Source organism: Oncorhynchus masou, chromosome 27 (assembly GCF_036934945.1).
Source record: "Oncorhynchus masou masou isolate Uvic2021 chromosome 27, UVic_Omas_1.1, whole genome shotgun sequence".
Lineage (NCBI taxonomy): Eukaryota > Metazoa > Chordata > Actinopteri > Salmoniformes > Salmonidae > Oncorhynchus > Oncorhynchus masou.
Genome location: NC_088238.1, coordinates 39,558,789 through 39,582,811, shown reverse-complemented (window position 1 = coordinate 39,582,811; position 24,023 = coordinate 39,558,789). Strand labels below are relative to the sequence as shown.

Sequence of the window (24,023 nt, the reverse complement as noted above, 5' to 3'; positions counted from 1 at the left end):
CGTTGTTGCTCCTAAATGTTTACACGTCACAATAACATCACTTACAGTTGACCGGGCAATTTGACGAACTGACGTGGAAAGGCATCCTATGACAGTGTCACGCTGAAAGTCATTGAACTCTTCCGCAAGGCCATTCTACTGCCAATGTTTGTCTATGGAGATTGCATGGCTGTGTGCTTGATTTTATATACCTGTCAGCAATGGGTGTGGCTGAAATAGCCAAATCCACTAATTTGAAGGGGTGTCCACATACAATATATATACAAAAGTATCTATCTAATAGCTGTAAGCTTCTCTAATGTTAAACATGTAAAGTGTGGTGTATGCAGGGCAGCTCTCTTGGTCCTCTAATCTTTTCTGTTTTAACCAATAACTTGCCACTGGCATTAAATAAAGTCTGTGTGTCCATGTACAGTTGAAGTCGGAAGTATACATACACTTAGGATGGTGTCATTAAAACTCATTTTTAAACCACTCCATAAATGTCTTGTTAAAACTTCTTAAGGTATAGGGGGCAGCATTTTCACTTTTGGATAAATAGCGTGCCCAATTTCAACTTCCTGCTACTCATGCCAATAATAGATTTGGATAGAAAACACTCTGAAGTTTCTAAAACTGTTTGAATCATGTCTGTGAGTATAACAGAACTTATGTAGCAGGCAAAACCCAGAGGACTAACCGTTCAGATTTTTTTTTAGATATCTGTCTGTTCAGTGAGTTCTCCTTGGCAAACGATATTTCTTAGGAACTTGTTTTCAGTTCCTACCGCTTCCACTGGATGTCACCAGTCTTTGGAATTTGGTTGAGGTTATTCATTTGTGCAATAAAGAAGTACGGCCATCTAGGAACTACGTAACACTGTTGAGAGATGCGCAAGACTTGAAAAGTAGCTTGCTTTGTTGTGTTCCTTTATTGAACACAGATAGACCCGTCTTCAATTTGATCGATTATTAACGTTTAAAAATACCTGAAGTTGTATTACAAAAGTAGTTTGAAATATTTTGACAAAGTTTATAGGCAACTTTTGAAATATTTTGTAGTGACGTTGTGCATTTTGGAAGCTGTTTTTTTTCTGGATCAAACACGTCAAATAAATTGACATTTTGGATATATATGGACGGAATTAATCGAACAAAAGGACCAATTGTGATGTTTATAGAACATATTGGAGTGCCAACAAAAGAAGCTCGTCAAAGGTAAGTCATGTTTTATATTTTATTTCTGCGTTTTGTGTATCGTCTGCAGGGTTGAAATATGCTACCCTCTTTGTTTACTGTTGTGCTATCATCAGCTTCTTATGCTTTCGCTGAAAATCCTTTTTAAAATCTGACATGTTAGCTGGATTCACAACGAGTGTAGCTTTAATTGAGTATCTTACATGTGTGATTTAATGAAAGTTTGATTTTTATATCATTTATTTGAATTTGCCACGCTGCATTTTCCCTGGCTTTTGGCAGAGTGGGATGCAAGCATACCATAAGAAGTTAACCAACTATAGTTTTGGCAGCTACTTTGTGCATGACACAAGTAATTTTTCAAACAATTGTTTATAGACAGATTATTTCACTTATAATTCACTGTATCACAATTCCAGTGTGTCAGAAGTTTACATACACTAAGTTGACTGTGCCTTTAAACAGCTTGGAGTATTCCAGAAAATTATGTCATGGCTTTAGAAGCTTCTGATGGGGTAATTTACATACTTTGAGTCAATTGGGCGTGTAACTGTGGATCTTTCCGTCGATCCTGAGTAGTCCCTGTTGCTGAAAAACATCCCCACAGAATGATGCTGCTGCCACCACCATGCTTCACCGTAGGAATGGTGTCAGGTTTCCTCCAGATGTAACGCTTGGAATTCAGGCCAAAGAGTTCAGTCTTGGTTTCATCAGACCAGAGAATCTTGTTTCTCATGGTCTGAGAGTCCTTTACGTGCCTTCTGGGAAACTCCAAGTGGGCTGCCATGTGCCTTTTACTGAGGAGTAGCTTCAGTTCCTGCAAGAGGAAGGCATTGATGCTATGGACTGGCCCGCCCGTTCCCCAGACCTGAATCTAATTGAGCACATCTGGGACATCATGTCTTGCTCCATCCACCATGAGGTGGTGGATGGTCTCCTGAGGGATCTCCTCCCAAACCTGGACTAAAGCATTCGCCAACTCCTGGACAGTCTGTGGTGCAACGTGGACCACAGACTGTCCAGGAGTTGGTGGATGCTTTTGTCCAGGTCTGGGAGGAGATCCCTCAGGAGACCATCCGCCACCTCATCAGGAGCATGCCCAGGCATTGTAGGGAGGTCATACAGGCACGTGGAGGCCACACACACTACTGAGCCTCATTTTGACTTGTTTTAAGGACATTACATAAAAGTTGGATCAGCCTGTAGTGTGGTTTTCCACTTTAATTTTGAGTGTGACTCCAAATCCAGACCTCCATGGGTTGATAAATATGATTTCCATTGATAATTTTTGTGTGATTTTGTTGTCAGCACATTCAACTATGTAAAGAAAAAAGTATTTAAAAATAATATTTCATTCATTCAGATCTAGGATGTGTTATTTTAGTGTTCCCTTTATTTTTTGAGCAGTGTATTTACCCTGAGCTGCGCTTCGATAGATGGGTTGAAGATGGAAGACTGGTTTGCCCAGCAGAGATCGGCCTTGTACTTTGTAGAATCTGTCTGGTCGTAGCGTGGTTATCGTCATTCCAGTGTGGTTATCGTCACCTCCATGTTGAAATGAGCCTTTTTAAACATATGGACACCAGTCCTTACGTCAACGAGAACTAAATGTTAATTTCGTTAGGTTGTAGATGAAATTAGCCCATTTAAACGCATGGACACCAGTCTTCATGTCATCGGGAACTAAGGTTTGACTCCTGTCCACAGGTTTTTGTAGTGGGGGAGAGAAGGGCGTGTTTCATAGTTCTCAACCAAGGTCTGTTCACTTGGGCGTGGCCACTGAGTGAGCATAGTTTACTTTATGAAAACAATTCTCTCATATAGAAGTTAAAATTACATTTAATCTTTTCACAAATAGTTTCATATTTAAACATTTAAATTGCACAGTTCCAAGTGAATCTGGCAACGTCATGACAATAGACAGGTGTGTGCCTTTCAAAATCATGTCCAATTAATTGAATTTACCACAGATGGACTCCAATCAAGTTGTAGAAACATATCAAGGATGATCAATGGAAACAGGATGCACCGGAGCTCTATTTCGAGTCTCATAGCAAAGGTTGTGAATAGTTATGTAAATAAGGTATTTCTGTTTTTTAAAAACCTGTTTTTGCCTTGTCATTGTGGAGTATTGTGCGTAGATTGATGAGGGGGAAAAACAATGTAATCCATTTTAAAATAAGGCTGTAACGTAACACAATGTGGAAAAAGGGAAGGGGTCAGAATCATTTCTGAATACACTTTTTATATTCTGGACTCTGACATTGCTCGTTCTAATACTTCTATATTTCTTCATTCCTTTCTTTTTTTGGATTTTCCTGTATTGTTTTGTATTGTTAGGTATTAATGGACTGTTCTCCAGGAACAGAAGCATTTTGCTTAACATCTTAAAATGATTTAGAATTGTATTGTATTTGTTCATTAATATGCATGCTAGTCCCTCTTGACTAAGAGTTGGGGAAAGACTGACTGCATCACTTCTTGTGGTTTGCATAGTCAACATAAACACAGCACTGACACACACTTACCCCAACAGACATGCCACCAGGGGTCTTTTCACAGTCCCCAAGTCCAGAACAAATTCAAGGAAATGTTTAGCCTTTTACAGAGCCATGATTGCATGGAACTCCTTTCTATCTCATATAGCTCAAGTGAACAGCAAACCTGGTTTCAAAAACAAATGGCACGATGCCTCTCCCCCACGTGACCTACTTGTTGTGTGCATACACCGACACGGATCTGTAACTGATAGGTGCAAACACACACTATATGTTCATGTTTTTAAATGTATGTAAATTGTAAACTCTTTTTTTCCCTGTAATGTCTTTCTTTGTTATGTGTCGGACCCCAGTAAGACTAGCTGTCGCCATTGGCATCGGCCAATGGGGATCCTAATCAAATAAAATCAATCACATACACACATAAGCACGCAAGACAAGGGTAAAGCCCTAAATCTTATTCTCCTTATTGCATAATGATTCCCCTTCTAAACACTTTGATCTGTTCTAGGTGACTGCCCTTGGAGTACATATATTCATCTCACTTCTATTATTACTACTTAGTGTTGATGATCACCCAAAATGTTCCAGGTTCTATTTAATCCTCCCTCTCCATCTGTCTGGTTCCCTCTCCCACTTCCTTTTCTCTCTGTCTACGTCCCTTCCTCCTTCCTTCCATCTCTCTCCTATCTCCATCTCTGTCCCGCCCTCTATTCCCCTCCCCCCTCCCCCCATCTGTCCATCCTGGTTCTATCCTCCGGTCTGGGAGGGAATATTATACTTGAAGAGACTTCAGTTTCAGCGTCATGACACACGCACGCACACACATTCAGCTTCACGACTGTGGGGAAGAGTCCTCTGCAGTGCTGTACAAACACACATGGTTCTTACATTGAAGTAGTGGAGCAGTGATACACTCACACATATACATAAACACACAGGCAATTAGTAACACATGCATACCCGCACATAGTCATGCAGGCACACATGCACACACACACACACACACTACACTGTGACCTCAGTTGGCACAGCATGACCATGTGTATTATAAACTATCTTGTTGCAGGAACTTATATATGTGTTTATTTAGTTTTGTTGTTATCGCTAAGATTACAAAGAAGGACCAGACAGACACAGATTGGGATATATACATTGTATACCTGCAGGTCTTAGGAAGTAATTAGCCACTAATATCTAATACATAGATATTCTATATAGATATGCCACCACTTAGTAAAGACTATGTAGGATGGTGTAATCCCTTGTCCCTCCCTATATGTTCTATCTGCCTCGCCTACAGTCTGCTCATAATGATTAAAGAGATATATGTGTGCGCGTGTATCGGGGGGATGAGGAGAGGGGAGGCTCGATGCACTGCGGGGCCGTTTGTTACATCAGCCTGTAGTCCTACAGTATCCTCCATCCCTCCTTTTCCGCTCCTCTTCTCTGATGCTGAGCCATGAGCTTGGCATGGACGCCCAGGGGCTCAGAGAGACACTGCCAGCTGGGATAACTGTGCCAGCGTGCCTCGTGCACACACATACACCACAAACTACATGCACGCGCACACACACACAACTCCCGTCCCACAGTTGCCCCAACTCTGTCCAATCAGAATTCCACTCCTCCCCCACAGTGCAATGGGGGGGGGGGGGTGTATAGGAGCGGGGGTGTAGAGGGGGAGGGAGAGGAGGAGAGGAAAATTCCACTGGGTTATTGTCTGGTCCACTGGCATTATATACACACACAGTGGCATTCAACCTTGGGGTGTCAGTGCCATGGTGGGATTATTGTGCGTTCAATGCCATCCGGTGTTTGCAGCAGCTAGAGGGCTGTAAATTCACGTGACACATTACTCACTCGGTGTGTACGGCTGTGTGTGTGTGTGTGTGTGTGTGTCTTTGCATACACATGATGTGTTACTGTCTGTGCAGAGCAGGGCTTCAATATGGCCCTGGATGGAAAAATACAACGTGTATGATACATGAATTAGATCTAAATGAAATGTCATATTGTTGGTAGACCATTTCAACGAGTTATTGACTATGGTTAGGAGGTATTCATACTATATCCTAAATTGATCTGCAAAATCGAAATAATAATGATAAGAGTGTGTGTGTGTGCGCATAAACACCATATCCTGCTACTATAAACCCTATATGCGCTACAGTTTAATGCATGGAAAGAAGTACATCATATGAGACAATATCCTGATAATGGATATATACAGCGGCATAGAACAACACTCATCCCATTGCAGAGCATTCGTGGTCATACTTGTGTCCGTCTGTGTTGAGTCCCACCCACAGTGCATGTGACTACTGTATACCTACAGTACATAATACATAAATGAACATTATCTGTAGCCTATAGGATATCTCGTACACAAAATGCAGCTCAAAGTGAAAACTGTTGTTGTTAACTGTACATGTGTGTGTGTGAATGTGTTTAACTATACTTATGGGGACCAGAAGTCCCCACAAGAAAAGTAAATAAACAGACATTTGACCAACTGGGGTCAAATGCTATTTTTGGGGAGTTTAGGGTTAAGGTTAGAATTAGTGTTAGAATTAGGTTTAGGGTAAGGGGCTAGGGTTAGGATTAAGGTTAGGTTTTGGGGTAAGGGTTAAGGTTAGGGGTTCGGGAAAATAGGATTTTGAATGGGACTGAATTGTGTGTCCCCAGAAGGTTAGTTATACAAGACTGCATGTGTGTGTGTGTGTGTGTTAACAGTACATGTTACTGGACCTGCCACCTTGTAAAGTGATGAGATCGTCACCTAAGATATTCATTGAGTGTAACTCTGTAAGAGTAACCGTCTGTGTGGTGTTGCTATGGCCAGGGGTTAGAACACTGTACAGTAGGTAGACTGGTGCTGTGTATCTTGAAGAAAGACACGTCTATGCTAAATCAATAAAATAAAAAACAAATAAAAGAGCAAGGTAGCTTGAAGACTCAAAAGGAGTATTTTTCTAAAGCGTTTTAAAATAACGCTCCACTAAATCAATTGGAAAAGATTTACAACTCTTCCCTGTCTTAACCACCCCTGGTCAACCACGTTTCCCCTCTGTAGGGCCCCAAATATCCCAACATGTCCTTGATTCTCTTCCCTGTCTTAACCACCCCTAGTCAACCACATTCCCCCTCTGTAGGGCCCCAAATGTCCCAAAATGTCCTTGATTCTCTTCCCAGTCTGAGTGCAGCTCTGAGTCTATCTATGTGTGTGTGTGTTTGTTTGTGCCTATCAGTGTCTCCTGTGTGGTCTGGCCCAATTAAAACCTCAAAAGGAATACTGAATGGCCGTTGCTAATTGCGGGCAGAAAACAACACACCCAACCGAACAAATATCAACCCCTCCACCCCTTCCATACACATACCAAATGGATCCATTTGTCCATCTGTCTGTCCCCAGTCTGAGTGTTAGCCGCACCCTGGTAGAGGTGGTTGGGTTTAGGTTCAGGGTTGTGGGAGGGTGCTGTCTGTCTGTCTCTCCCAGTGATGGGGCCACCATGTGGGGTCATGGAGCAGGTGGGGTCAGCTGGCACTGGTGGATCATCCCCGTCTAACCCCACCTGTCAAACATGGACACCATTTGTTGCTACCAGAAATAAACCCTAGTGGTGTTTATCCCCAACCGTAATAAAAGCCTCTCTCTTTCTGTTTCCTGTTCTCTGTTCCTATTTGTTGCCCAAAATTAACCATTGGGCTAGATTCAACCCAGATCGAGGAAAATCTGCGTTCTAGCGCGATTGAAATGAGGTCATTTCCGATTGAGCCAACATACGGCACGCAGCGTTTCAAGTAAATGTAGTCTCACGTCATAGCGCGGCTCTTCCGAGATCCAAATTGAATCTAGCCCTAAGCCCTAATCTGGTGGTTAGCCCTAAACTCTACTGTGTGATGTTTTTTCTTAAAAGCAATTTTGGCTCCCTCTCTTCCTGTTTCTAGCTTCCAACCCCCCCAATTTCTCTGTCGGTATTCCTCCCTTTCTTTCACTCGTTCTCCATCTCCCTCTCCAGGGGGTGTGATCTGGCTATTGCAGGTTGTCATTTAAAGCCATTTGTTGCCCCCCCCCTAAATTAACCCACAACCATGTCAGAGCAGATGAGAGACCATAGACACCATTGGAATCTTATACATTTCTATTACCATTTGCAGTTAAAGTTGTTAAAGTGCTCCCGTTATTAAACGGGTGCTGTGTTATTTAAAGGCCTATACAGCAGATAGCTTTTGATGGGTTGTTGTGTTTTAAATATAAAACAGACAGAGAGGAATAGATATGGGGAGAGAGAGAGAGAGAGAGAGAAAGAAATCCATGAGTCGTGTCACAGACGCATTGGTGAGAGCTCCCGCACGCACGCGTGCACACACACCCACCCACACACACCCACACTGGGCACCTGAAAATAAAATAAAAACAGAGGACCAAATGCAGTCCTCTTTCTACCCACAAAACTAGATCATCTCTGTGCTTTGTTTTTTGAGTGGGGGAGGGTGGAGGGGTTATTTGTTTATTTTCTTGGTCGCAGAGAGCACAACATACACACACACAGCCACGTACTCCCTCACTGATTTACTGTTGTATTCCAACCATCTACCCAAAGTAGGCTACTGGCAATTTTTTGTCGACAAGTACTTTACAACCCACGAGAAACAACAACCTTGACTTATAAAACCCTGATATTTAGTGGGCTAGTGTGTCATTTCAAACCATAAAGTCATGGAAAATCTGGTAACCTTTTATAACCTCTATATAGCCATCCTTTTTACCTCTATGTTAAGTGTGTCATTATATTGTTGAGTATTGAAAAACATAATGACATGAAAAATCATGTAACCTCTATATAACCTTTTATAATGTGTTATAACCGTTGAGATAAGTTCCAGCTTGTCCTTTATGCCATTGTATTGTTGTGTATTGACCAAGTCTTATTTTTGCATTTTGCATTAAACATTGAGTTCCAACAGAATGTGTCCCTGAGGCGTATATGCCACTGCTTGGCTATAGTGTTGTGTTGTTTAGTAATAGCTCCATCAAACCCAGTGTTGGGGCCAAGGCCATAACCCAAAAGTGTGTGTGTGTATATGTGTGTGTGCATGTGTGTGTGACCCAAAACTCCTTCTAATGGATGCCATTTTTATGGACAATTTAAATCAGATTGGTCTTCCATGCTCTCTCTCTCTCTCTCTCTGTGCCCTGCCAGACATCAACTACTTTGCCCATTGTCTATACCACTGAACCATTGCCTATACCACTGAACCATTGCCTATACCACTGAACCATTGCCTATACCACTGAACCATTGCCTATACCACTGAACCATTGCCTATACCACTGAACCATTGCCTATACCACTGAACCATTGCCTATACCACTGAACCATTGCCTATACCACTGAACCATTGCCTATACCACTGAACCATTGCCTATACCACTGAACCATTGCCTATACCACTGAACCATTGCCTATACCACTGAACCATTGCCTATACCACTGAACCATTGCCTATACCACTGAACCATTGCCTATACCACTGAACCATTGCCTATACCACTGCACCATTGCCTATACCACTGAACCATTGCCTATACCACTGAACCATTGCCTATACCACTGCACCATTGCCTATACCACTGCACCATTGCCTATACCACTGAACCATTGCCTATACCACTGAAATATAAATACAGTACATTTGAGATAGTTCTGATACTGTGGTGCCATTGAAAATGTCATAGTTATGTTGGTTGTCGAGTTAACACTATAAACAGATAACACTCTTGTTTTTAAATCTTCCACCCGTTAAGCCTTGTCCGGCATCACCATTTCAGACCATGCTTACAAATGTTTTCACCAAATTGTCAACTTAACTTTGATCTTTTCTTTTGGACCCCCACTACATTCTACTGTGTGTTTGTATGTTTGAGAGTGTGCGTGAAAGAAAGGAAGAAAGAATGAAAGAAAATGGTAAATGTAGCCCGAAGCCTCGTGGCTTTTTGTGTGATTTATGTTCAATGGGTGTGCTTATCTGTTTCATTGGTTTATGTTTGTGTGTGTTTGTACATTGTGGTGCATAATAACACTTGTGTTACACTCTCACATTGTTGTGGCGTTTTGTTTTGTTTGTTGTCTGTGCCCCTGTAAAACACACACATCTCACCACCCCACCTTTATTGTTCTTGTTTTCTTTTCTTCTTTTTTGTCCTTGTAAATATCTATCAGTCTAACACAAAAAGTGAGCTCTTTTAATATATAGAAAGAGCCTAACATTCTGGCATGCACTTGTTGTTTTCTCTTTTTTTTTCTTTTCGTGTTTCTTTTCTTTTTTACCTAACAACACCCAACAAAGGCAAATATCAAAACAGAGAAAGTTGAGGGGGGGGGGGAGACTAAGGAACAAAAAAATCATAAAGAAACAATCAACAAAGAACTTCTGAAAACGTCAGAGTCTGTAGTGCTGTGTTTCATTCTCGAACATTTCTAACATTTCTGTTCTGTTCCCTGTTAGTCTTGCATTGTTCGCTTATCCTATAAGAAACAAAATACCACTACAGATATACTACTCAAATACTACTTAAATACTACTCAAATACTACTACACACATAAGCAGCCCGGACTTCAGTTTGCTATTATCATCACAATGTTAGAATGGCTTCACAATGTTTCTACAGTTACACAACGTCTCTGTGTTTTACTGCTGTCTTTAACAATGTCACAATATCTACTGTTGCATTATACATGTAATAAGGTTTATATGTTTATAGATGTTAAAACGTCCTTGGTTAAACTACCTGTCCTAACAATGGAGAGAAAGGGAGGTATGTTGAAATGCACAATTTTCTTCACAGATTACTACTACTACTACAACAATATTATATAAACGCAAGCAAAAATTTAAAAAAGGAAAGAAATGTTACCAGTCAATACTACTTCCCCTTTTGTAGCCATCACTTTAAGATTATACAGCGTTTAAAAAATATATATTGTTTTACATGTAAGTATATGGCTAGGTTTACACCGAAAAAAAAATAATCATTTTGTGAGTGTGTGTGTGTGTGTGTAAAGTCATTAAACTTTAACTTCTACCTCTGTGTCCCATAATCTAAGCATATACTCACCCCCCAAATAATACTAGCTTCACTCCTTAGTAAAGAATAATGTGTTAAAAGAATGCATAACTCAATCACTTGGTCAATACAGAAACATACTGCCATAGACAAAGTCAAAATGCATATCTTAAGTATTGTCCTATGAGGTTTCTCAAGTATTTATCTTGTATGTTTGAACTTCGTCATTTTGCTCAGTGTAAACCTAGCCACGTTTCTGTGCCAAACCCATCGTCACTCCCCAACATTCACACATTTTGCATTCGAGGTGGATAAAAACAACACGTTCAATTAGACCTCTCGTCGATTGTAAAGTTTTTTTTTTTTAAATGATTGTATTTAAAATAGTTTTGCATCTGTCAGTCTCACAAATGGTTTTCTCTTCTGAAAACGGAATAATAATAATCAATAATAATAATAAATAAATAAACTAAATCGTTTTTTTTCAATCCGTTTTTTTTCTCTCCAAATCACCGCTTGAGAATAAGCAGGGAAAATTGGGTATATAAAAAAAACTATTAATAAGAGAAAAAAAAGAGAGAAAAAAGGAATACCTTTTTTTCAAATAACCAACTTGGCTTGATTATTGTATGTACCCCTCGGCAGACACACAGCTGTAAATCAAATAAGAAGTCTCACTAAAATGACTTTAAACTGTAAAGTTATTACACTAATAAATGTACAGTATATCCTGACTTTTATCACTCAGGATCCTATAATTACTAGCATGAATTGATCAGTATAACCTGATTGCAGGTTATATAACCTGTTATAACTGTTGAGTCAGTGGCATATAGGCTTCAACGCACAATATATTCCACACTATACTCTGCGTCCGTATATAATCGTGAGACTCGAGGTGAGACTCGACAGCTGCAGCCATATCAAGGAAGAGAGGGCTATATGAAAACTCCAGCACCGTAACCTTTGCTCTATGACCTTTGACCTTATGACCTTGGTGGTTCCGAGCAGGGGTCAAGGTCTTGGCACTTTCATGTAACCCAAGTCTACATAACATATGTATTTGTATGTTCATTCAGACATTGGTCATTTAGTTGGACCCCCTATAGGGAAAGTTTGGCAAGGTATGTGTGAATATTTTGCCGCTTTTCATTTTTTTTTGATGTTGAAAAACAAAAACAATCATGAACAGCAATGGCCATGTCTTTGACCAAAGCTGTCTATTTGTTTACATTTACATTTAAGTCATTTAGCAGACGCTCTTATCCAGAGCGACTTACAAATTGGTGAATTCACCTTCTGACATCCAGATTTGTTAACTTTAAAGGCGTCTCCAGATACATCTAATCTTGAAATCTCCAAATATCTCTTATTATTTCTAATAAAGGAGATTGTTGAGTCACTTTCAGGCACAGCAGTAATTGCCATCATTCAATTTCTGTACATGTACATTTACAGTGATTTTTTTTCCTTTCGTTTTTTTTACAGTAGGTCATACAGAGAAGCTGTGTTTCGACCTTAACATTATAGATAATCAATTCTGATTGTGACGTTATAACAATAGTATAGTTTGACAGATGGGGCTGTGTTGTGTTGCCTGGGAGACCATCTGAGAAGACTTTGGTTTGACTTTAACTGACATTTGGACCCAGAACACCCCAGTATTCGGGTGGGATTATTCCACTTAATAGGGAGAATAATATCATAGTATGCTGTTTCTTTGCTTTACATCTTTGGATGTAAATAAGAAAGAAAGAAGGAAAGGGAGTAAGTAAGAGTATTCACTCAAGATTACCTGAGGAATGAATGTGGTGGTGGACCATTTGATCAGGAAGCTCTGAGACCTTTGAAGTGAATTGAATGAAACCCCACTGAATGACCACGTCTGGTGTTACACAGAAATCCCCCCACCCCGGTCTGGTGTTACAGAAAAATCAATCCCACTTAACATTTTTCCAGAACTTGGGTATGGATACGCAACCGGAAACTGTTTTCGTGTTTGTTTTAATCTTAAAGTGCATATAGCATCTAAAACCTCTTTTTAAACTGTTCAAACATACAAAATTACAATATGGTGTGTCTTGTCTTCTTCTAAAAGTCCATATTCAGACTTCCTTTCAGATAGATAGATTTTTAGGCTATTTACAATGTACACATGAATGTATGCAACAAGGGCACATACTGCATTTCATGTGTAAGAGAGTCAGTGCTACTTTGGGTTGGATAACATGCACATAGCACGGTTCGCACGATTAGTTATCACAACACAGAGGCTATATGCATGGTCACAGATAAATGGGGTAGAGGGTCCAGTTGCGTTTCACCCATAGAGATAGAATACCTAGAATGGCCATCCCCATTCAAATCAATGGTAACGGCCACCATGTTTCTATTCCTAGGGTTTCTTCCACTCCCATGTTCCTTACAGTATTTTTCATCAACAGTCATAACATATAAATGCACAAAAGCACAATACAGTAGTTGTTCACAGTTTGAAGAGACATTGGCATGGGGCGGTATGGTCAAGTAGTCACTTTATATCATTTTCTTTTATCTCCCCCTCGGAAAGGAAATGAAGAGGAAAAGACTTGAAACCTCTTAGTTCTGCTTGTGGTTTCAGTTGAAAGTTTTTTGTTTGAATGACTGTTTCAGTTGAATTTATCATTTGCAAACATGAAACTTTCATTTGTGCTTCTCGTCTTAATTACTTTTCACAGGCATGGACAACATTTTGACACAAACTTACGCCTGCATTTCTGTCTTTGACTGAGATGACGATTTGTCTTAAATGAACCTTGAGTTGAATGAGGAGATGTAAGACTCTTTCAGGGTTCAGAGAAAGAGGAATAAACGTAAAGAAGAAGGGGATGAAAAAAAAACAAAGGAAAACAAAACAAATGTAAAAACCACTTTCCCAGGACAGGGCGATGATCAAACACACATTATGCGTAGGTGCTTTCATCCATTTAGAAAATATAGAAAAATGGGATTATGATCAATTTGACATGTTACAGTATGTGCTTGTGTGTGTATTACATATGTTACATGTGTGCATTACATATGTTACATGTGTGTATTACATATGTTACACGTGTGTATTACATATGTTACATGTGTGTATTACATGTGCATGTCTGTGTACAACTACGCTACTCCTGGCTACTCGATATCAATGGCAGCACTGTCTGAATCCATTCCAAGCCTAGCTATAATTTACCCATTAATGACTATTATCCTGTCATTATACCCTCGACACAGAGTCCATTCCAACATCCAGAGCTTCACGCAATTGAGCCAAAACCACATCCACCAGCAGCGGCTTCCAACAGCCATAAAAGTAGACAGTAGGTACCCGTCTGGCTCTCTCCAAGACCCACGACAAGCATCTGAAAAACTCTCTCCCTTCCTAACCTCTCCCCCCGTTCCCTCTTCTCCCCTTCCAAACTCCAGATAAGCGTCCGAAAAACCCTACACATCTCTCTTTCCTAACCTCCCCCCCCTCCTCCTCTTATTCCCCTTCTCCTGTTCTCTCTTTACAGAGACATTGTCCTAAATGGAACCATATTCCCTACATAGTGCACTACTTTTGATCAGAGCCCTATGGGGGCCCTGGTCAAAAGCAGTGTACTACAGAGGGATTAGGGTGCCAATTGGGACGGAGGAGGAGTCTTTCCATTCACAACCCGCTGAGACAGTAGCGGATCAGGTGGTTCGGTAAGGAGACCATTGCCCTGTTTGACTGAAAAGGGTCTCTGTCTCTCTCCCCGTGCAACCAGACACTGCGACACATTGACAGATTACGCACACACACGGGGAGAAAGTCTGGCTGAAACTCTAGCTAACTGTCGCGGAGCCTCTTCAGTGTCGCTGGGTAAGCAGTAAGCAGTTCAGGAGAGGAATAGACATTCCTGCCTGTGTTCACGTCGACGCATGTAAAGTGTGTGTGTGTGTGTGTGTGTGTGTTTAGGGCCCCTTACTGTATCATTTATCCTGCCATCAGCAGGCGATGGGCCTTCAACTCCATCTCCATGTGGAGTTAGTCTATATATATATATAAATACAAACCTTGCTGGTTCTTACCTCCCCATAGGGGATTCAAAATATTTTAGTCTTGAAAGGAAACCCTGACCGTGTGTCTGAAATGGCATCCTATTCCCTATATCAGGGATGGGCAACTTTGATGGGGTTGGGGACACAAAAAAACAGAACTCGTCATGAGGGACCACAGTTACTCGTGGGTCTCCGTACCCATATGTGCGTACCCCCCACCACATTGGTAGCAAATTATTTTAGCAGCCCCCCTCTTGACAGCTGAGAGAACAGTTTAGAATTTTTTAGAGGCACTTTTTTGCAATTCTACACATTTTGCCATGGGGTGGAGAGAAATGTTTGCATAGCTGCGGGAAGTAGGGGTGCTGAGAGTACTTCAACACCCCATGAAAAATCTAATTTAAATGTTTATATATTAAAATACATTTTCTCCATCAAATTAGTACACTAGCCCTTTATTACTTGTGTATGAGCGGAGATAAATACTGGCCAGCAGAGCAGAGAACCTTGTGTATTCTACTATTCTATCTTGCAACAATAAGTTAAGATCCCAACTGAATTGATCTGAGGGCCATCAAAAGGAGGCGTCCCATGGGCCACCAGTTGCCCATCCTTGCCCTATATAGTGCACTACTTTTGATAAGGGCTCTGGTCAAAACTAGTGCACTATGTAGGGAATAGTGTCATTCCGGACACAGCCTCACACTGCATACAGAACAGCATAGCGCTTTCACTTGACTTCCTGGTTCTCTAGTTGCCCTGGATAGCAGATGTGAACACAACACTGGTTGTGTGAAAAATGTAACCCAGTCGAAATAACTTGTGACCAGAAAAGACAACCTATCACTCACAACACTGCCAATGAGACACAGGCTGTACACCTGCTCCTGGAGAGCTACCGTCCTGTGGGTTTTCACTCCCAACCCTAAAATAGCGCACCTGATTCTAATCACTGGCTGATAAGCCGAATCAGGTTAGTTACAACTGGGGTTGGAGCGAAAACCTACGTGAGGATAGCTCTTCAGGAACCAGGTTGGAGAGCCATGCAGAAGTGTCTACAAGGACACATAGTGTGGATACATATCAATGGTAGTATGTATGTATAAATAGTTTGACTGGCCTCGTCCTCAGTTGTCATTCACCTCTTCCTCTCTGTTGCTATCTCTGTCGTCGTCCCCCCACCCCCCACCCACCACCCCACGTTTTTGCCTGAACTTTTACCCACAAACATGTGGGTAAAAGTTGAGACTCTACAGTATGGAACCTCATAGAGTGGTTATAAAGCACCTTAGTGTGGCTACAAAGCTTCACGGAATGTTTTCAGGGTGCCTGGGGTACAGTAGAGTCTACAGTTCCTGCTGTAACCATCCGCCCCTGTTTTTTCCAACCTCTTACGCCCTTTAATTACCAAAGTGGTGATGCAATAATAAAGAGAGAGAGCGCGACTCCTGTTACTCTACTCGAATCTCCTCTTCCACAACCCCCACACCATCCCTCCTTCGCCTCCTGCTCTCCCTGACCTCTCCTTCCCTCAACCACATATTCTCTATGACCTCCCTCCATCTCTCCTTCTCTCGTCTGTCTTTGCGACCAGGCCAAGAAAAAAAAGAAGTGAAAAGCCATTTCCTAAACGAGGGACGAGGGGTTCGTTTTACCCTCTCCTTCTCCACCACTAAACATAGCTACCACTAGCCACTAGACTGGTCCCAGATCAGTATGTGTTTTAATCAACTTTCTCTGACTGTCATAGACAGAGGAGATGGCTGAAACGCATACAGATCTGGGACCAAGCAATGTTACCAATACAGGTTCGAGACAATACATCTTCCCTGTGTTTGAAACACATCCCATGGCACCTTTCATGCTTCCCTATCAGACAAAATTCTAACAACTGTAACACGTCTCTGCCCTATCTACTTCCTGACAGCTCAGGCTTTTAATAACAACCGTCTCTGCATTCAAAATGACCAAATCTAGATTTAAAGAGATTAAATGTTGAGTGGTTTTAAGAACAAGGTGAACATGGGTGAGGAATTCAAATGAAAAAAAAATGGGATGGTGGAAAAATACTGGTTAGATAAGAGAAAATAATTAGTAGAAGATAAAATCATTTTTACAAACTAAAGAATCTCAGACAAAATTAACAATTTGTACAATTGGAGAACACAAACCCACAGCAAGATGATAACCAGCCATCAACAGTCACCAGAATTGTAAATCAAAGCACTGTTTGTCCATCAAATGAGATCAATAATGAGTATGTATGACTATTATGTTTAATCAACAAATTAAGCATCTAATCAGATTCATAACGAGAAAGAATTCATTCACAACGGAGATCTTATCTTTGCTCTGAGTTGCGTAACCGTGGCGATTGTAACCATGGCTGATTAACATCGCCGTTGACGACAGCGAGACAGAAAACATTAGAACACTATCGAGTGTTCCCGTTCATCTTTCCATTCCATTCCCAACACTCCATCAATCATTTTGAACAGACCCCCGTTTCATTCGCTGCCCTGCTGCCCTCCCCAACAGAATCACAGCGGCAGAGGGCGAATGAATCGGCTGAACAAAATGCTTACTTTACCATCATTAGACCGAGATCCGACTCAATGGTAGCACAGTAACAGTAACCTCGCTGTATAAAAAAAAACCAGAATCAAATCAGCGCTATCAGGGATGGTTAGAGTATGAAGTACCCTCTTCTTGGTTTAGTACATATCCATACAGTAGCTTTCACATGTAAAGTGCATGTCACATACTACTACACAGTGCTTTAGGAAACCCTAAAAGATAGACCGTATCTATTTCCAAGGCTGTTGGTTAAACACCATTCATTCTCTTTGCTGTGTTTGCGTGCTCTGGGGGACAAGGGAGGGAGGAGAGTTTGTTTAGAATGTTTCAGAACAGTGGATGACTTGTACTTCTCTAGAGAATATCTCTGAGTACAAGGATAGATCAGAGTGGATTATCTGCTATAGAGTCTTTTGATCAATCGGAATTATCTGATGGGAGACAAATTCATTGTGAAGCAGTCTAGAACCAATCCAATCTCTTTAGATCTCTACCAAACTTTGTCCTTCCAGCTTTCCCTCAAACACACAACCCAACATACCTTTACAAATAATCAAATAAGTCCCAAGACAAAATATACCTACTGAATCCAACATCCCTCTGAAATACTGTGCACATATCTGTAGGTCAAATATATATAAATATACCAGACGACACAGACAAACCACCAATTCACCAGACAACCGTTTGTATAGTCTAAGTGAAGATGGAGAACATGGGTATAGACAGTCTTTCCTGGATGGGTATGTTGGGCACTGAGGAAGTTTGTATGACAACAACCTTGTCTCTGTGGTAGTAGATACAACATAGATTAGGGCATGTTGTTGCGGGGGTAAGTGGGCATTTGGGCAATAGATTGCATGGGCGTGATAGGGCTGAGGGGTAGTATTTTTGGGAAGGTGCAATTTCCTTTTGTGTGGATTTGATGCGTGTATGTGTGTGTGTGTGTGTGTGCGTGTGCGTGCGTGCGTATCATATCAGATATAGTAAGTTTACCTAGCGTGTTCACCCTCCAACCAAATACGTCCTCCCTGTCGTATCCTTGGGCCGTGCTGTGGTATCCAATTTAGCCATATGGTCTTGGTTTGCAAGGTATTATGGGTATACAATACAACACGGTCTATCTGAGACCACTCAACGTCCACCAGCGTCCCACTACCATGCCACTGTGTTACTATAAGGTAGCTATATCACACTCCTCACTGTCACTTCGGATGCTTTTAAGAACGGAGAGCTCCGTTGTTATGGAGACCAGGAAGGAACAATAGAACTGCTTCCCATTTGCCAGTTGTGCAGACAGACCGACAGGCAGACAAAAAGACAGATATGGGGTGTGGAACTGGACTGGAGGGAAAAGAGGATCGTTTTCTAATGTCAAACAGGGATACACTCTTCCGTCTTATCAGAGAGACAAATGAGCTCCTCCGCTCCCATCTCAATGGCTTTCCCGTAAATACACGGATCTCTACTCATGAACGTCCAACACCAACTAAAAACTATTACTCACTTGTGTATCCTACGGAGCCACAAGCAACTCGGCGGTTTTCTGAATAGGTTTTCTGAACAAGAAGCCAAGTAATGTTTATATCAGGTTAATAACATTTTACTTAAGTTTCATGAATAGTAAAAACCCTCATCATCTGGTCCTCTGTTCACACACTAGCAGCAGGAAAGCAGGCTCTCCAAGACCATTTACATACACCAGATGGCCAGCATGGATATGACAGTACAACCAGGGCCCCTTACCTTTGACCAGCCAAGAGTTGACGATAATCTACATAATGATGTTTTAAACTCAGTGGCTTTTAATTGGTCTTGAATCTATTCATGAAGAACGAGAGAATGAGAGAGGGGTTGTTCTTGATTGTGAGGAAAAGCTCGACCTTCCCATATCATGGAGAATTTCTCAGAAATTATTTGTCTGGGGGGGGGGGGGGGGTTCATGTGGGGTTTCGTATGTGGGGTAGGGGTAAGACTTTAGAGACGGGTGGGGGTGGAGTGTATGCATTGGGTAGATGTAAATGGGCTAGAATGTGAATGCCAATCTTGTTAAAAAATACATCTATGTGGGATTGCTTGTGTACTACTCTTCACCACTGGATTCGGGTTGCTAAAAATCTTTATCTTCCTCTTCCTCATGACTTGCTGCAGCAAAAAAAGGGGAGTCAGTCCAGCTTTGCTTCTTCAATGGGTGGAAAAAAATAGAAAGTGCTTCTCAAAGAACTGAGAAAATCATCATCAGCCTTTACAAAGCATTGTTTCGTTGTTTCTGTTTTGCTTTGACGAATATGGAATCCGGTATGACATTTGCTTCATTCTTCATTCCACTTTCTCCAGGCATCTTGTCCATCCGTCGTCCGATATCGATCCAGTCCAATCCTTCAGTTCATCATGTGTGAGTGTGTTTAACCTTTCGTCTCGGAAAGACAGGAGGATGACAGATGGGGTGTCCAGACAAGGGTCAGTGTCCCAAAAAAAGATATTCTATTCCGCCGTCCAATTCATCCCTTACAACAAGGTCCCTTTTACAACGAGGGCAGGTTGGAGAGTCCATAGAATGGCCAGTCTCTCTTCTGTAGTGGTTTTAGATGGCTTCAGTCTCAATTTGGGGGTTGCAATGTATGCTCGTTCAGTGCTACGTCATGTCAAAAGCATCACTTCTTAAAGGGAACGTTCAAGAGCAAAGAGCCAAAAGCTTATAAAGCTTAGTAGAGTGGCTATGAAGCTTTGTAGAGTGGTTATGAGGCCTTTGAGAGCAAACTGTGTCCCATTTGCTTTGCTGAGCTCTTACCACGTGCCAAAGCTTATGAAGCTTCTTAGGGTGGCTACGCAGCTTCGTAGAGTGGATATGAAGTGTCTTAGAGTGACTGTAGTATCTATGTTGATGTTTTCAACAACCACGAGGGACTAGAATTGAACCTTTACAAAGGCTGTCAGATAATGTTTGTGATGGCGACGTTTACCGTTGAAATATGTCTCTAGCTACCGAACAATGTTGTTAATGCTAAGTCAATCTCAACTATATTAGTTCAATTGTTTGAGTCTTTGCGGAATACTGTATAGTACATCTACCTTTTTTTCACATGGTTAGCAATCTACTATAGAGTTAGCTTAGATTGCACATTGTTATACGACAGCCTCCAGAAAGCTTCTGCTGTTAATATATTACCTATTTACGTACTACTGACGCATTCAAGTACGCGTGGAAAAGTAGCAATACATTAGCAATATGGTTACGTGCTTAAAAAAACAAAACAACTGAGTGACTGTTTTAAAAAAAACAACGAAGACAACTAAATTGCTTTAAAAGTTAACTGGCCAGGTTTCAGTGTTATGAGCTAAGTGTGTTTCTAGCTGTTCCGTTTCAGCCATTTAGTGTGAATTATAAGCGTGCAAATGCTCTGTAAGATTCACTGAAGGGTTATTGTTTGTTCGACAGTATTTGGGGATTTGGTGTTAGATAGAATAAGTCCAAAAGGATTTATACCATGATTATGGATGGGAGTGATGCGTTCTAAATCAGTTAAATTCAGTCATCTCTAAAAGTAAACCAACTCCTCTCTTCCTCACTTCATCACTCGCACTTTAGCACAACAGCTCATATGGTTTAATAAAGTGCCTCAAGAGTTGTGCAGACTTATTTGCAATTCAGAATGTGTACATATTTATACTTTATATTTACAAAAAAAAAGGGTTAAACGGCATAAAATACCATAAACTAGCTTGCATTTTCTACTTTATTAAAGGAGTAACGTTAGCATGAAGTTACTACTGTTGTTAAGAGTTAGATTTTTGCGATGACTGAATGGTAAAAGACTGAGAAATTAATTGAAACTAATTTGTCAAAAGGTATTTCGAATAACTGCCTTTTTTCCCAAAAATATTTTTGTTAGCGGTAGTGTTAATATCAAATATATTGCAAATCTAATGCGGCTTCTAAGTTGTTTCACTATAGACTTGCTTAGGGAGGTTGTTGCTAATCGTTCCGGAGTTTCTTTGGGAACTTTCCCATTTCATTTTCTAAAGAGAATGTGGTTTGTTCATTCGTTGGGTCTCTGAAACATTTTCTGAATTCGTCAACTTTTCCCATTTTATCCTTCATATTGTTTTTCCTCTTCCTCTTCCTCCTTCCTCTTCTGCCAGCTACATGACATCCGACTCGACCACGCACTGCTCTGTATATTCCTTAACCAGCTCCACCTTCAGTGTCTGGCGACAGAATTCGACCATGGGTTTCCACATGGGGGGATCCAGAAACATCTGACACATGACGTAGCCCTTCAGGGTGGCTGTGTGGCGCCGGAGGTGACTCAGGAACTGCTGGAGCACCAGGCCTATGTCCTTACCGAACACGTCGATGTTGAGGTAGTACGTGTCGTCACCAACTCGGTAAGGACCTCCAGGCACCCGGAAGGGGTGGGTGCAGAGGCTGGCCACGGCGGGGACGTCGCGGTCGTCCACCATCCAGTCGATGTCCTTGAATGAATTAATTCATTTTATTTGAGAAATGTGAAATACGTATAGAGTTGCTTCAGCCATGGGAGTAGAGCAATACATTGAAAATAATCAAGGATTTTTACAACGTTTGGGTTTCAAAATTAGAGTAACTTCCCAAGTTTTACAGATGCTTATTTTCCCCTGATTCCGAGAGTCTTCCAACCGAGATTTCTGGGAAACCTGGGAATTTGGGGAAAGTTACAGGAATTTTGCAACCCCAAACACGATAAAGTCAATCAACTTATTTCCACAGAGGTTCTCATTATGATATAATATTTTACCTTCTTCAGAAGAATGGCCATGTTGCTGGGTAGGGGCTTGAATGGCTGCCAGTCCTGGACGATGGTAGCGTTAGGGAGTACGTTGGACATCAGGCCAGAGTCGAGGAACATTTGGTGGGCCTCGTTGAGGTCCAGAAGGACCGGGGGAACCAGGGGGGTGTCAGAACCCTGGGAGGTACCCTCAGAGGAGGGAGGGAGGGTCACATGCAGCCCCAGTTCGGAGAGCCGGAGCTTGAGGTCTTCGGCATTGAAGCGAACTAGCAGGATGCCCTTTCGGAGAGAGGCGGTGGTGAAGGGACGTAGGGTAAAGAGAAGGTTGTGTGGTTGGTTAATAGACTGTTGTGAAAGGGGAATGTGTCATTTTGGTAGAACATGATTTCCTGACACAATGGACTAGAGTTATAATGGTTTCTCGTCAGAAATAGGACGACTAGAAATAACTTGGAAAATGTTGGAAATTTGGAAGGTTTAACAATACGAATCAATCAATTAGCCAATCAGGCAAGCAACAAATGAACCAATTAAACAATACCTACCTGTTTGGTGATGAGGCGGTACTTTTGAAAGTCCTTGGGCCCCAGCTGGTCGTCGCGGGTCAGCCTGGTCACCTTCACCTCAGGCCACTTGGACTTGACCAGCTGAGAGCAGAACCGCAGAAGCACCCCTGCCACGCCCTTCCCCCTCTCCTGCGGGGCCACACGTAGCCCCTCCACCAGCATGGTGTCACCGTCATCTATAACACACACTGACTCCAGGGCAATCTGGTGGGGGGGGGGGGATAAAGGAGAAGGGGATGGGGAAGAAAGGAGAGGGGGAGAGAAAGACATAGGGAGATTATGAACAGCTGAAGAGATACACATTGTGTGAACATTATCTGTAATTCTCTTGTTATTTCTAGGTAATATACATTTGAAGTCTGAAGTTTACATACACCTTAGCCAAATACAATCAAACTCAGTTTCACAATTCCTGACATTTAACCCAAGTAAAAATTCACTGTCTTCGGTCAGTTAGAATAACCACTTTATTTTAAGAATGTGAAATATCAGAATAATAGTAGAGAGAATGATTTATTTCAGTTTTCATTTCTTTCAACACGTTCCCAGTGGGTCAGAAGTTTACATACACTAAATTAGAATTTGGTAGCATTGCCTTTAAATTGTTTAACTTGGGTCAAACGTTTTGGGTAGCCTTCCAAAAGCTTCCCACAATAAGTTGGGTGAATTTTGGTCCATTCCTCCTGACAGAGCTGGTGTAACTGAGTCAGGTTTGTAGGCCTCCTTGCTCACACACACTTTTTCAGTTCTGCCCACAACTTTTCTATAGGATTGAGGTCAGGGCTTTGTGACGGCCACTCCAATACCTTGACTTTGTTGTCCTTAAGCCATTTTGCCACAACTTTGGAAGAATGATTGGGGTCATTGTCCATTTGGAAGATTCATTTGCGACCAAGCTTTAACTTCCTGACTGATGTATTGAGATGTTGCTTCAATATATCCAAATAATTTTCCTTCCCACATGATGGCATCTATTTTGTGAAGTGCACCAGTCACTCCTGCAGCAAAGCACCCCCACAACATGATGCTGACACCCCCGTGCTTCACGGTTGGGATGGTGCTCTTCGGCTTACAAGCCTCCCCCATTTTCCTCCAAACATAACGATGGTCATTATGGCAAACAGTTCTATTTTTGTTTCATCAGACCAGAGGACATTTTGAAGCAGTGGCTTCTTCCTTGCGGAGCGGCCTTTCAGTTTATCTCTAGGAGACAGAACGCGTCTCCTTCCTGAGCGGTATGACGGCTATGTGGTCCCATGGTGTTTATACTGCGTACTGTTATTTGTACAGATGAACGTGGTAACTTCAGGCGTTT

General features: G+C 41.6%; 1 protein-coding gene across 2 annotated transcripts in view; it reads right to left on the bottom strand.

The window, feature by feature from the left end:
* Nucleotides 1-9,845: 9,845 nt before the first annotated feature.
* The window catches only part of nat16 (N-acetyltransferase 16), a 30,944-nt gene continuing 16,766 nt past the window's right edge, over nt 9,846-24,023 (bottom strand). For both annotated transcript variants that reach the window (XM_064940175.1, XM_064940176.1), the window contains exons 3-5: nt 22,688-22,912; nt 22,152-22,421; nt 9,846-21,849 (exon numbers count right to left, since the gene is read on the bottom strand). In XM_064940175.1, the coding sequence (XP_064796247.1) occupies nt 21,517-21,849; nt 22,152-22,421; nt 22,688-22,912 (828 nt within the window). In that variant the 3' untranslated portion in view covers nt 9,846-21,516. The remainder of the gene's footprint in view (nt 21,850-22,151; nt 22,422-22,687; nt 22,913-24,023) is intronic.